Source organism: Schistocerca americana, chromosome 1 (assembly GCF_021461395.2).
Source record: "Schistocerca americana isolate TAMUIC-IGC-003095 chromosome 1, iqSchAmer2.1, whole genome shotgun sequence".
Classification (NCBI taxonomy): Eukaryota; Metazoa; Arthropoda; class Insecta; order Orthoptera; family Acrididae; genus Schistocerca; species Schistocerca americana.
This window is the reverse complement of record NC_060119.1, coordinates 1247997365-1248011187: the sequence shown is the minus strand read 5'-3', so window position 1 is coordinate 1248011187 and position 13823 is coordinate 1247997365. Positions and strand designations below refer to the sequence as shown.

The window sequence follows — 13823 nt, the reverse complement described above, 5'->3', positions numbered from 1 at the left end:
CATGAATTAAACCAGGGGTCTCCAAACTTTTTAGTCCGTGGGCCACATTAACTCCTCCACGAAGTCATAAGGGCCAAGATCTACCTAGTGGGATTAAAGCACCCTAGCACTCCACGATCACCGTAATGTAAGGCTAAAGGAAAGATGAAATCGCAAAAATCTAAGGTTGTGGGAATAGCTAGCACTGAAAGGAACTACGATTTTTATTTAATTACATAATTTTGATTGGTGGACGTACCTGACCGAAGCTTGCAGAGAGCATTACACAGCCTGAACTTCATTCAGGTTGTTGAGTTGCCCACAAACCTGGCGTCCCACCACTACACTAGTGATGAAAGATGCCGACAACCAGTTTTTATCTTTCCTATTGTATGCCTCAGATCTTCGGACCTATGATAGGATTAAACCTGGAAACACAGGCAAACTTTATGGCTTCTAAGAGACTGAGATCAATCATTCCCAAGTCATTATCATTTCAATCTATCACACTAAAATCATTATCTCATTAAAATCATTATCTCACCAATCAGAAATCACTAATTAGTTACTGTCATGCCATATCGATCACAGCCCGGATAATTTACACCATTCCCTGGTCTGCAAGGGCAAAAGCCATTTGAAGTTTATTAAGATGTGGATGTGTGCATGTATGACTGGAACTGGGAGAGTAACTTTTTTTGTTCCATAGAAAAGCGACAATTCTGAGATGGGACTTTCACTGTGGCTATTCTCCTTCATTGGGCTGCATACACATATAATAGTTTTGTTACTCATTCAATTGAGAGCTTCATTTCGTTTTATTATATCTTATTAGTAATGCACGAAGTTTGTTAAAATATTACTATCCAAAGATCGCGCGGCTGTTACGAAGGTGTCACCTCACATCAATAGCGCAGGAGGTAATGGTGTCCATGCCACTGTGACGAATGGGAGGCGTTCATGAAGACATGCCCTCTCTCTCAGCTGCACAGCGGCACTGCACTGAGATGTCGATATACAGCCGAGCACAGCAAAACTCACCTACACATCATGACCATTAAGATGAAGCAGTATCTGAGATAGGACACCAATGTATTCTGTGTCTTATGCTGAACTTTAACCGTGAACATTTTGTCTTTGAACTCCAAGTGAAGAGTCCTGTAAATTTGATATATCCAATGATACTTATTCAGAGACAGTTGTAAATACTCAGATCATTCTGTGGAAATAGATTATACAAAGTCAAGTAAAACTTCATACCTATCTTTTAATAAAGTGAACTAATATTTTATACGTTCTAGTTTCCACTCATTCTCCTCTCGGAGAGTAGTGTAGAATGAGTGTCATTGTACTGACAACCGTATTTTCATCAGGTACAAGAAACTGGCGATGGGGAAGGGATCCGTCATTTATTAGCTGAATATGAAACTCTGTGCAGGCTCTAGTCCCAAGTTAGTCAAGTACAGTGACCTCATTAAACTGCTTGACGAACATTTCGATAGTCAGGTCCATGTCGCAGCAGTGAGGTTTAAATTATTTCATCTTCAGCAGAATGTCGGCGGCTCATAGTCTCGCGGTAGCGTTCTCGCTTCCCGAGCACAGCGTCCCGGATTCGATTCCCGGGTCAAGGATTTTCACCTGCCTTTAGATGACTGGGTGTTGTTGTTGTCGTCTTCATCATCATCATTCATCCCCATTATGGTCGGAGGAAGGAAATGGCAAACCACCTCCACTAGGACCTTGGCTAGTATGGCGGTGTGGATCTCCCGCATCGTTCCCCTCTACTCTGTCAAGGAGTATGGGACTTCATCATCATCATCATTTTATTCTGACGAATTTCACGGACAAAAAAGTATGTCACTGCACATTCTTCACGAAAGCGCCCTGCAAAGTTAACGAAATCTCAAAATCATTCTTATCAACACTATTACTGTAAGACGTAACAGAGGTAGAGTATGTCGACGCATTGTTATTTCAAGCGGTGCAACAATAAGTTTAGTTATGTAGTCTTGTAGCGAGTAGCAGAGCCAATGTCGCGGTGTATTGGTCGCGATAGGCCTCGAAACTCAATTGTTGGCAGTATAGGTACCACCTCAAATATTTGGCGGGCCGGACACCGGGGATGTCCGCCAGATACCGCGGGCAGGTTTGCCGGCTCTCGCGGGCCGGTTTCGGCCCGCGGGCCGTAGTTTGGAGACCGCTGAATTAAACTTAACGGCCCTCAACTGTAGAGACACTAAACTACACGACGATGACAGTATCAGCTTCGACTGACTCGCCGTATACGTAGATTTTATTTCCAAAAGTGGAAATTCGTCAAACACATGCACTATTTTAGTTATCAATTGTATTAGACTGGAAAAGGCAACTTGGAGAACTCTGTGAAGACACCAGTGGTTTCCAGCGAGCTTAGTACGTTGAAATATAAATATTAAAAGTATTTCAGTTCTTGGTAGACAACTGGATAAACAAAGCAATTTTCAAACATTTGTGAGAAATTAATTAAATACCCGATTACTAACCGAACAAAATGTCTAAACAGTGATCTACCATGGACGCTGTTTTTGCATGCCTCATTAACGGGCTCAAATTTGTGTTTCTAATTTGTTTGTTCTTCATATCGTGCTTATTCATATAACTACATTTCCGCTTATGCGTAATCGGAGCAAATACACATAGCTACAGGAACAGTAAAACATCTGGAGAGGTTTATATGTCAACCATATCTTGGCACTTACAAACACAACAGTGCCTTGAAACACTGGTGTTCCGTTTTCCAACACTGTACTGCAAGAAATCGTTTAAAATGGCGCGTTTTTGATAGATTTTTGGTGCACCGGTGCCTTGAAACACCACAAAAAGATTATACACGGCTCAAGCTTCGGAATAATCGTCCATTTGATTATGACATTTCTTCTGTTTGCCTTGTGATGTAGAAAGCGTTCTTACACAGCGTTGGTTCGTATTTCACAGTACAGTGAGAAAATCGGATGTGACTCAGTCTCTTTTTCATTTTCATAAATGCACCGCAACTTGGAATTCCACGATATGACGTCACACAACTCTAACTCCTCACGCACTACGCATGAGGAAGTCTTAAGCCTACCCAACAATTCTGTACAACTGTGAACGAATAAAAATTAATTACGTAATTGCACTATTTGAGAGAAAGCAGTGAACTTAATTTTCCATCTGAACTCTGGTAACAATCGATTACTTATTTCTGGAAATGATTAATATTTTAAAGAATGTTAAGGTGATATAAATTACTGTTAGAATGTTGAAATATCCCTCCGAGTTATATAGCTGAGATGGAAACTCTAGAGTAACCCACTTTTAGAAAATTTTTGTAAACACCACAGCCGCTTCTATTAGTAGATAAGTCAGTTCAAGTAACGAACTTGCACGTATGACATTTTGTGCTGCTCTTACTGCTTACACACGATGATAACAATATATAGCACTACCCTACAGCCTTAGCTGCTCAAAAGGTATGTTAATTCTCCATATCTTACCCACAAATAGATCTACACTAGGTGTCAATAGCTATAATCATTAACTTGTTACCATGTTTGGTTCATCTCTAAGCTGCATATGGCTACGCGCTTCACTAAAAGTGTTGGAGCATTCATTAATAGTAATGCGTGTGCAGTTTAGATTTCTTTCAGTTTTCACTAAGGTGCAACTGTCACACTGAATTTCTTAGACACGTCACTTGATATAGTGAATTAAAAATATTCCGACGTGATAGCAGTAAGTATCATAAATACTAAGATGTTAGAAATCAGAATTTGCCACATTTTCTATTTTCCCATAAAGATGTACGGGATCGCATTATTTAGGTTAATTATGGTCCAGGAAAGCTGTGTTTTCCATTTATTCTTTCTCGAAAATGGCTTCACATAACATGTTTCTTCTTCGCTGGGTGTCTTTTCAATCCACTGCCAGCCTATGAAGTCTCAACGAAACTACCGTTGTCATCGTACAGAAGCTATGGAATTTAATTAGGGACCAGTGCGGCCAGACACTTGCGAGGTGTATGAGAGATTGCCCGCCACTTACCGTAGATGTTGAGCCTGGCTTCGTAATGGACGGAGCCCATTGCATTGGCAGCACTGCAGCTATACAGGCCGCCATCTTGCACACGAACGGAGGAGATGTTCACGTGACTGATGACGTCGCCAGCTTGGTCCACGTACTGACCAATTGTGTACCTGTAAACAGATATCTGTGAAACATTGGCGTTCGGTGTTTAACATCGCTTACAGCCAGTCAATAACATAATTTCTCCACAGATCATAAAATGAGCTTTCTAATGGACTGACCTAGCGCAAATGTCGTCTACGTCACAAATATTTAATAATGGAACAAATATCTTAATGATGATGATGTTTGGTTTCTGGGAGGCTCAACTGCATGGTAATCAGCGCCTGTACAAACTCCCAAATCTTACACAGTTAAGTCTAGCCATTGTCACGAATGACGATGATGATGATGATGATGATGAATGATGAGGTGAACGCAAAAACACAGGCCCCATGCAGAGAAAATCCCCAACCGGCCGCGAATCGAACCCGGGACCCCGTGATCCAGAGACAGCAACTCCAGCCACTAGACCACGAGCTGCGGACAAATATCTTAATGTGGTAATAGTAATAACAGTGGTAGTAGTAGAAGTTTTACTCGTATTTATCCGTCACTCTCTTTTGTAAGGTTGTTTGACATGTCTTGGTATTACATTTTACGAACAATAAAATTAAAGTAATCCACCTGCACAGATATTTAAGACTTACAGATCTAGAATGATAAGGATGGGGCACGTAATCGACCGTGGTCTTATAGTAGGAACGATCTCGGCATTTGCCTAAAATAATTTAGGGAAACCACGGAGAACCTAAATCAGGATGGCTAGATGAAGACTGGAAGCTCCACCCTCCGGAATGCAAGGGCACTCTGAAACAGTGCTACCTCATTTGTTTTACCCCCAGTGTACAATAACGCTCTAGAAATAAGATAGTTAATAATAATCGAAGGCTAATGCTACGTTTTTCATTCATTTCTCACTGCCAGTCACCGCACACACTATACACACTTTGTTTCATAACACTACACATACTATCAGTTGATGTCAGGTCCATTTTGTGCACCGCATCTTCCCATCTGATAACCTGAAAAACTGACTCAGCATTACTCTGTTACCAATGAGATGTTGTTTACGATGTGAAAATACCACTGCATTTGTTTGTTGCTGTTGAGTACCTATTCTGTTCTATAAATGAGCTCAGTACATTACTAAAGTAACGGATACGAAAAATTGAGTTGGCTGGGGGTTAAGGTTGTAAGCTGGACACTGACATGGGCTGGCGTTTTCATCTTTCGAGAGCAGCTTTTCATCTTTCGAGAGTAGCTTTCGGTCTCACCATCTGAGTGTGTCGTAGGATCCAAGTGAAAATTTAAATTCATCAGAATTAAATAACTAAACTGAAACAGCTTGAGCTACAGTTCTTCCATTCGTTTGTTTACTGTCTCATAATCAGACAAGTTTATGAATGTGCGTCCATTGTCACAGCTATGAAATACACAATTTCACGGTGATTTGCAATAGTGGCGATGTTAATTATCATTCAGTTGATTTCTCAGAATCCGTACTACCTGATCGAGCTCTTTGGTTCACATAAGGCGTAGGTCGTACTTAAAGGCTCTTGAGACAAAGCCGCCCGAAAATATGTATTAAAATACACTTATCAGTTAAGGATTATAGAATTAAAATACCAGAAGTATTTCTAATATTTCGCACATGGATTTAAATACTTATAATTTTTCTCGAACTGTTGATATCGAATGATGTTTTTGGCACAGATAGTGGCTAGTCGTAAGGATGCACCTTGAAACCCTGGTTACCTCCATTTAGCAGAGGTTCGAAAGCGTGGCTTCTACGGAGTACAGCACTTATGGGCCTCCCAAGGATCAGTTCGTTTAACACGGGGCTGTCCTACCAACCTCCATACGATTATCAAATTTCGGGGCTTAGAACGGCAGGGTATCAACAGAGTGGCTGAACCTTCGTTATCGGAGCCCTGGCTCTGTACGTCTCTATTAGGCTTTGAGGCGTCGTTAATATTTTGATAGTAATGAATACAATAGCTTTTTGTTTCTGTCAGTGGAAATTCTATCCGCTGTAGGAAAGACAATCTCTGTTTACACATTTCTTGCTAGACAGCTCTACAATATCGTACTATACGTGGCAAAATCTAGCGAGGATTTCAAAACGATTACAGGAAATTAGCGCAACCTCTTGTTGTTCAGAGTTTCCTTGCTTGCTGACAGCGTTTGCTTTATTAGCACGTTTCTTTGTATGAATATGTTGTGTCTGGGTTCTTGTGTGTTTCATTTTGCTGTGAACAACTCTAGCATACCGCGAGTCCGAAAACGACAGAATACAAGTAGAGTGTGCAGTTTATTAGGCAAAAATTTGGATTGTGAGCTTAAGGTGAAAGGGAAGGAACTTGGTGCTCCCAGACCCGATCTAAACATAAATCAAGAACAAACACAATACAAGGGTAAATACATAATATCAATGGAGCGGTGTACCATTACGGAAAAATGTTTAACCATCGACGTCACATTTCCATACACTTTAGCACAACAAACCATACTAAAAATGACGCGTTTTGGAGAGAACCCTAATGCTGCCCATCACTTAAACTGCATATTTTCGTAACATGCGAATATAAATTCGAAAAGGAACAACACGGGGACTGTTCGGTTTGCTTCCGTCAGCTACTACGTACAAAGGACACGTATCGTCTCGGAACGTGAATATTGCGCCGTGCAAACTCGTAACGCTGCGGATTGAACCGTATCACCTATGGTCGGCGCGCCATACACGGAAAACATTAAATCAATTCGGAAATTAGAACATAAAGAAAACATTACGCATCCAGCGAAGTTAACGTATACCGCCTTATAGAGCTCTCCAAAAGCATCATCTTTAATACGCTTTGTTGTCATAACGTGCGGCTGCCTGCAGATCTTACCTCGCAAGTCGCTTTTCGTATTATTTATTAGTTGATTACGGAAAGGAAGGCCGGTACAGCCTGTAAACGTTTTAGAGAGCTTTGGCACCATAGTTCCTTCCTCAGTACGGTAACCACCAGCCGCCGCTGGTTCACATGTATGCTGGCCAAAGTTCCAATGGTACGTTAATATTCCCAACTGTTTACTGTGATCTACTACAGAGAGAAACGTTAAGAAGTAGTATGACTTTGTATCTTGCTTCTACGATCGTTCTGCACCACCATACGGTGTATTATGAGCAAATAATCTAGAGAGGAGTGAAGCCTCGCTCGTCGTTGTTAATAAAGTCCACTCTTAGGTTGGTCGCACCAGAGAAATGTTAAGGAAAATCTGTGTTTGGAGCATAACTCTGCATAACATGTAGAATGACAGATTAGATGTCTCTGAAACGATTTTCTGCAGGAGGCTGTTGAAGGTGTTATGGATTGATCGACTAACACCCACATACAACAAATCACTTCTGAGCCTGACCGAAACACACACACACCCACACGCACACACACACACACACACTCACAGGGCTTCATTTGCTTGGACTGTGACCTTCTGGGGGTTGTTTCTGAAATGTGGACTTCATAAGACATTATTTTAACTCTTTTCTGAGCATTTTACGAGTGTGAATACTACATTTGTACTGGTAAAAAATATAGTTCAATCATGCATCTCAAAACCTGCAGTTCTGATTTTGTTTCGTCAGAGGTGCCGATATGGGGTATCGGGGCGTACCCTCAGAAAACAAGCGGAATGTGTAAGTCATGAAGGGATTATAAATGTCAATAGCTTATTTTTTATGTTCTCCTTTCCTTTGTTTCAGAATCTGACAGAGTAAGGAGAGGAGAATTACTATGGAAGAATTCAGCTTTGTTCAATAAACCAAACTGGAAACTAACGATAAATATAAAGTTATTCAGACCTGTAACCTCTTTATGGCTATTGGCCCACTGTGGATTGGCTGAACAAGTTAAGATACCGAAACGACGGTTTTTGGATGAGTGATAATACCCAAAGCATGTGATTTATTAGTACTTTTAGCTCTGGTATCAACTGGGATACCGAAGCGTGGACGGATTTTTTAAATGAAATGGTACACTTTTTTGAAGGAATTCGAAAATGTCTGAAAGCAACAGCATAGTAGCGTTTATAAATGCCGGCGCTGAAATTTTATCAGAAATTACTCAACAAATGTGCCGAAATTAAAAGGCAAGACGGCCGGAATCTTATAACAGCCCGTACTTCACAGTCGGCGGGGATTATTGGAGGCATCTTAAACACTCAGTACACAACGTAAACAAGGAAGAATCAGACTGTAATGACGTCAGTGCGTAAATTAAGGTACAGGCTTTCATGTAAAAATAAAGTTATTGAGATATCTTAGCACTTTTTTTTAAAATTTCAAAACGCTACTTACTTAAAGAAACACGCCTTGTATCTGTTGCAACCCTATATACGACAAGTATCTCATGAGTAAAGTAAAATTTTTATTATTTGCTACCACATCTTGGGTAAAACCGACGTTTAAAACACGGTTACAGTGGCCTTCTTTGGCCTTCTTCTGATCTGGCACAGGCCTAGGAAAGGCCTTTGTGACACTGAGCGAAACGTCAGTTTTCTACACCGATAGTTACTTTAGAATATGATGCGGTGCGGTATCCAGGAAACTTATGTGAACTGACTAATCCCGCAGAAGCTTAAGCTATTACGAATAGATGATGTGAGCACAGTCTACCTTATTGGTAATACAACGGAAGGTGGCAGTGGTAAAATGCAGGGAGCGAAAGGCTATTTACAATTTGTACAGAGAGCAGATGGCAGTTATAAGAGTCGAGGGGTATGAACGGGAAGCAGTGGTTGGGAAGGGAGTGAGACGGGGTTGTAGCCTATCCCCGATGTTATTCAATGTGTATACTGAGCAAGCAGTAAAGGAAACAAAAGAAAAGTTCGGAGCAGGTATTAAAATCCATGGAGAAGAAATAAAAACTTCGAAGTTTTCCGATGACATTGTAATTCTGTCATAGACAGCAAAGGACCTGGAACAGCAGCTGAACGGAATGGGCAGTCTTGAAAGGAGGCTATAAGATGAACATCAACAAAAGCAAAACGAGGATAACGGAATGTAGTCGAATTAAGTCGGGTGATGTTGAGGGAATTAGATTGGGAAATGAGACACTTAAAGTAGTAAAGGAGTTTTTCTATTTGGGGAGCAAAATAATTAATGATGGTCGAAGTAGAGAGGATATAAAATGTGGACTGGCAATGGCAAGGAAAGCGTTTCTGAAGAAGAAAAGATTGTTAAAACCGAGTATAGATTTAAATGTCAGGAAGTCGTTTCTTAAAGTATTTGTATTGAGTGTAGCCATGTATGGAAGTGAAACATGGACGATAAATATTTTGGACAAGAAGAGAATAGAAGCTTCCCAAATGCTGAAGATTAGATGGGTAGATCACGTAAGTAATGAGGACGTACTGAATAGAATTGGGGAGAAGAGGAGTTTGTGGCACAAGTTGACAAGAAGAAGGGACCGGTTGGTAGGACATGTTCTGAGGCATCAAGGGATCACCAATTTAGTATTGGAGGGCAGCGTGGAGGGTAAAAATCGTATAGGGAGACCAAGAGATGAATACACTAAGCAGATTCAGAAGGATGTAGGCTGCAGAAGGTACTGGGAGATGAAGAAGCTTGCGCAGGATAGAGTAGCATTAAGAGCTGCATCAAACCAGCATCAGGACTGAAGACCACAACAACAACAACAACAACAACAACGGAAAGCTTCACGCAAAACCGTCATAGTAAACTGTGTGTGTACATCCTGTGCATTGTGGAAAACATACCAACACAATGACGACAAATTTCGTTACCGCAGGCGCCACCCGCGTGCTCGGTGGAGCACCCTCTCCGCCTGCCAGCGGCGCCTGCTCGCTCGCTCTCACCTGTGGCCCAGCCTGGCGGCGGTGAGCGCCTGCCCGTCCAGCCTCCAGGTGAACTGCGGGGGCGGGCTGCCGGCGGACGAGCAGCGCAGCGACACGGGGGGTCCCGGGCTCAGCGCCTGCTCGATGAACGTCGACTGCAGCTCCGGCACCGTGTCTGCCGGCAGAGGCACGCGCTGCAGTCTCGGTAAAGTACTGAAAATCAACTGATCTACAGAGAGAAAGGGTCATGTGATGCTATAGCTGGGAGACCCATAGGTATAGGAACAGCCACCTAAAAGGGGCTCTGTTCCTCCGCACACAACAGCCTCTACATTCATTGTGTGTGGTCGAGTCTTAAGCTATCTTTTGAGCGTATGTGACTGGAATGGATCTGTACATTGTGTCATGTTTGAGTCGTAAAACGATCAGAGAAGGGAGATGGTGAAAATCGGTGCCAGTATGTAGCCTGAACCTCGTAAATAGCAGCAAGTAGATAGTGTCGGAAGTTTCATGCGGCTTTTCGCGGATAATGCTGTAGTATACAGAGAAGTTGCAGCATTAGAAAATTGCAGCGAAATGCAGGAAGATCTGCAGCGGATAGGCACTTGGTGCAGGGAGTGGCAACTGACCCTTAACATAGACAAATGTAATGTATTGCGAATACATAGAAAGAAGGTTCCTTTATTGTATGATTATATGATAGCGGGACAAACACTGGTAGCAGTTACTTCTGTAAAATGTCTGGGAGCATGTGTGCGGAACGATTTGAAGTGGAATGGTCATATAAAATTAATTGTTGGTAAGGCGGGTGCCAGGTTGAGATTCATTGGAAGAGTCCGCAGAAAATGTAGTCCATCAACAAAGGAGGTGGCTTACAAAACACTCGTTCGACCTATACTTGAGTATTGCTCATCAGTGTGGGATCCGTACCCGGTCGGGTTGACACAGGAGGTAGAGAAGATCCAAAGAAGAGCGGCGCGTTTTGTGACAGGGTTATTTGGTAAGCGTGATAGCGTTACGGAGATGTTTAGCAAACTCAAGTGACAGACTCTGCAAGAGAGGCGCTCTGCATCACGGTGTAGCTTGCTGTCCAGGTTCCGAGAGGGTGCGTTTCTGGATGAGGTATCGAATATATTGCTTCCCCCTACTTACACCTCCCGAGGAGATCACGAATGTAAAATTATAGAGATTTGAGCGCTCACGGAGGCTTTCCGGCAGTCGTTCTTCCCGCGAACCATACGCGACTGGAACAAGAGAGGCAGGTAATGACAGTGGCACGTGAAGTGCCCTCCGCCACACACCGTTGGATGGCTTGCGGAGTATAAATGTAGATGTAGATGTAGATGTAGATGTAGATGTAGAAGTGGACCGTAGAGTTTACGCCTGCCTGCGACTTACAGACCGTCATCAACAGTGTTACGTGCCCCCAGTCCGTAATAGACCGTGCGCAGGTCTGGCGTCTCATCAAAGACATTGGCCGGCGATCACAAAAATTGCGCCGCCACCTCTCCTTCCCTTTCCGTACAAATAAATGCAGGTGGTGAAAATGATTCTAAGCGGCGGTCGAGTACCACCGCAAAAACCTGCGTTGGACCTACGCACGCTGGTTAAACGGTAGGAAATAAGACGTTACGCATGGTATTAAGGACCAAGTCTCAAATCACACTGTCCTTTTGCGTTGCAAGACTATTGCAGAGGAAGAGGGAAAAACGTCATTTCACTGGCGATACAACCCACAAGACACAACCTTGCATTGTTTAATGCCCCCACTTTGTTAACCTCACGATTTGGTTCCTGCCATGAAATACAGCTAGCAGTAATCCTGGGAAGCACATCAAAATACGTATCCTTCCTTATAGTAGGTGTTACCGACGACAATACTTCTGCCGTTCTTGTTGACAAAAGTTTAGTAACTGCTGAGATGTGCTTGTGGTGCAGGTACTTTTTATACTTTTGAACTTTTTCTCTTATGGGCGTACTTTGTATTTTCTATCTAATGCAAACACAATTTTCAATTTCAGCGACACTGATTGTAATATTAGGAAACAACTTATCCTGAAACTTCTCGTTCTTGATTTGCTGGAAGAAAATTTGAAACCATTAGCGTTACTTCAAACACTTCCCAAGGAAAGTCACTCCTGCCTCTCCAAACATAGGTATGATAAAGCAGAGGACCAGGAATCTGAAGCATCTGGAAATACAAAACCTAACAAAATAATGGAGCATCTAGAAGGGAAGGAGGAAAAGAAAGTTGACAGGTTTGTGAGGATGTGTAATGTTATTTCAGTGATTACAAAACCGAGCTAAATTTACAAGTGAGCACACTTGTTTCTACGTCGTTGCAGCCTCTCTGGTTTGGTTGTGTGCGCTGATTCGGTTGGAAAAAAGTGCCACGAATCCGTTGTATCCTCTCCTGCGGCAAGATGGCCCACAAATGGTATAACTGACCCTTGACAACGGGGATACTGGCACAGAGCACTGCTGGCGTCTCAGCTGGTCCCACCGCTGTTCTACCGCAGACACGTGTGCTGCCCACAGAAGCACTTCGACATGACGCAGACAGTTCACAGAGACACGTGCCATGTGCCATGGCCTGGAATGGATGGCTCCTTACAGGATAGGATTCTACTGCTGTACCTCTCCAAAATACTGGCAGAACAAGACCTCTCCACAGGTTGCCGCCTTACTCGCGGACGATGGTCATCGCTGAACACAATGCGACGCCATTTGTCCATCTCCTGCTCACGATTCCCGGTCACGACACCACCCCAAACTCTCCTGTTTGTGTTGTGCAGCCTGCGCTTGGGACCGTAATTCCCTTGTCTGGCTACTGGTTCGGGATGGCACAAAAACTTGCAGGGAGTTAATTACTCGTTCTCGGATTTCAGTCGCATAAGTGAAGGGATTACGATGTGTTTCGTGTACGGCCATCTTTCCTCAAGATGGCCAGACCAGAATCTTGAGGACTAGTGTGCCTGCCATCACATTCCGACATCAGTCCTCTGTCACATCCGAATGCTCCACAGATAAGGCTACTGCACAATTCGACCAGCTGGTCAGATGGAGACCCATAAGTAGGCTCGTTTCAGACTCTCTCAGGTGCTGATAATGCTGTCTCACATGAGTACGCATCATTGCCCAGTCCTTCACAGTGATCAGTTAACATCTTACCCCATTCACGCCCCTTATACAGGCTACCTGAGCTTTGAACAACACTAAACACGAACAACAGGTGACCGTTCTACATGTCACGGAGAGCTGCAACTCTGATCATTTACATACGCGGACAATGGACAAATACTTAAACTGCTAATTGTGAAGTAAAGACGCTGGGCGTGCACCGATAGAAATTTGGAAGGAGTGTCAGCCAGTGTGCTGAGCAACTATTGTTTTTTTTTTTTTTTAGCATTTGTTATGTTGGACATGTCAACGACACCATTATAAATTATAAACCTGAGGGCCTGCTGAAGAAATATTTTTTATTTATTTGATTGATTTTGTCACTAAAATCAGTACAATTTGTTTGTATAATATGCATAAAATTGTGTGTCACACGCAGTAGAACTTATTATTCTTAGAGTAAATTCAAATTTTTATGATGGATAACATCAAAACTAGAGGATAATGTCATACTGAAGTAACTGGAGTGAACCGTAGAACTTAGGAGCGACGTGAGTGACTACGAAGATTCCAGAAATTTCAAACCATACTAAACTGAAAATAATCAGCTGTCATAAAAATAGAGGATCGACTCCCCATGTGACTAATTTTCAAAAAGAGACATGAAAGAAATGCGACGCCCTCCACCGTTCAATGAGGCACAAAAGGGAACTTCACAGCAAACATAAACATAGCCCAAG

The 13823-nt window shown here is 42.6% G+C and overlaps 1 protein-coding gene across 1 annotated transcript in view; it reads right to left on the bottom strand.

The window, feature by feature from the left end:
* Positions 1-13823, bottom strand: part of LOC124598566 (Down syndrome cell adhesion molecule-like protein Dscam2) — a 366134-nt gene that overhangs the window by 187170 nt on the left and 165141 nt on the right. The window contains exons 7-8 of the mRNA XM_047136009.1: positions 9985-10138; positions 4042-4193 (exon numbers count right to left, since the gene is read on the bottom strand). Of these exons, the coding sequence (XP_046991965.1) occupies positions 4042-4193; positions 9985-10138 (306 nt within the window). The remainder of the gene's footprint in view (positions 1-4041; positions 4194-9984; positions 10139-13823) is intronic.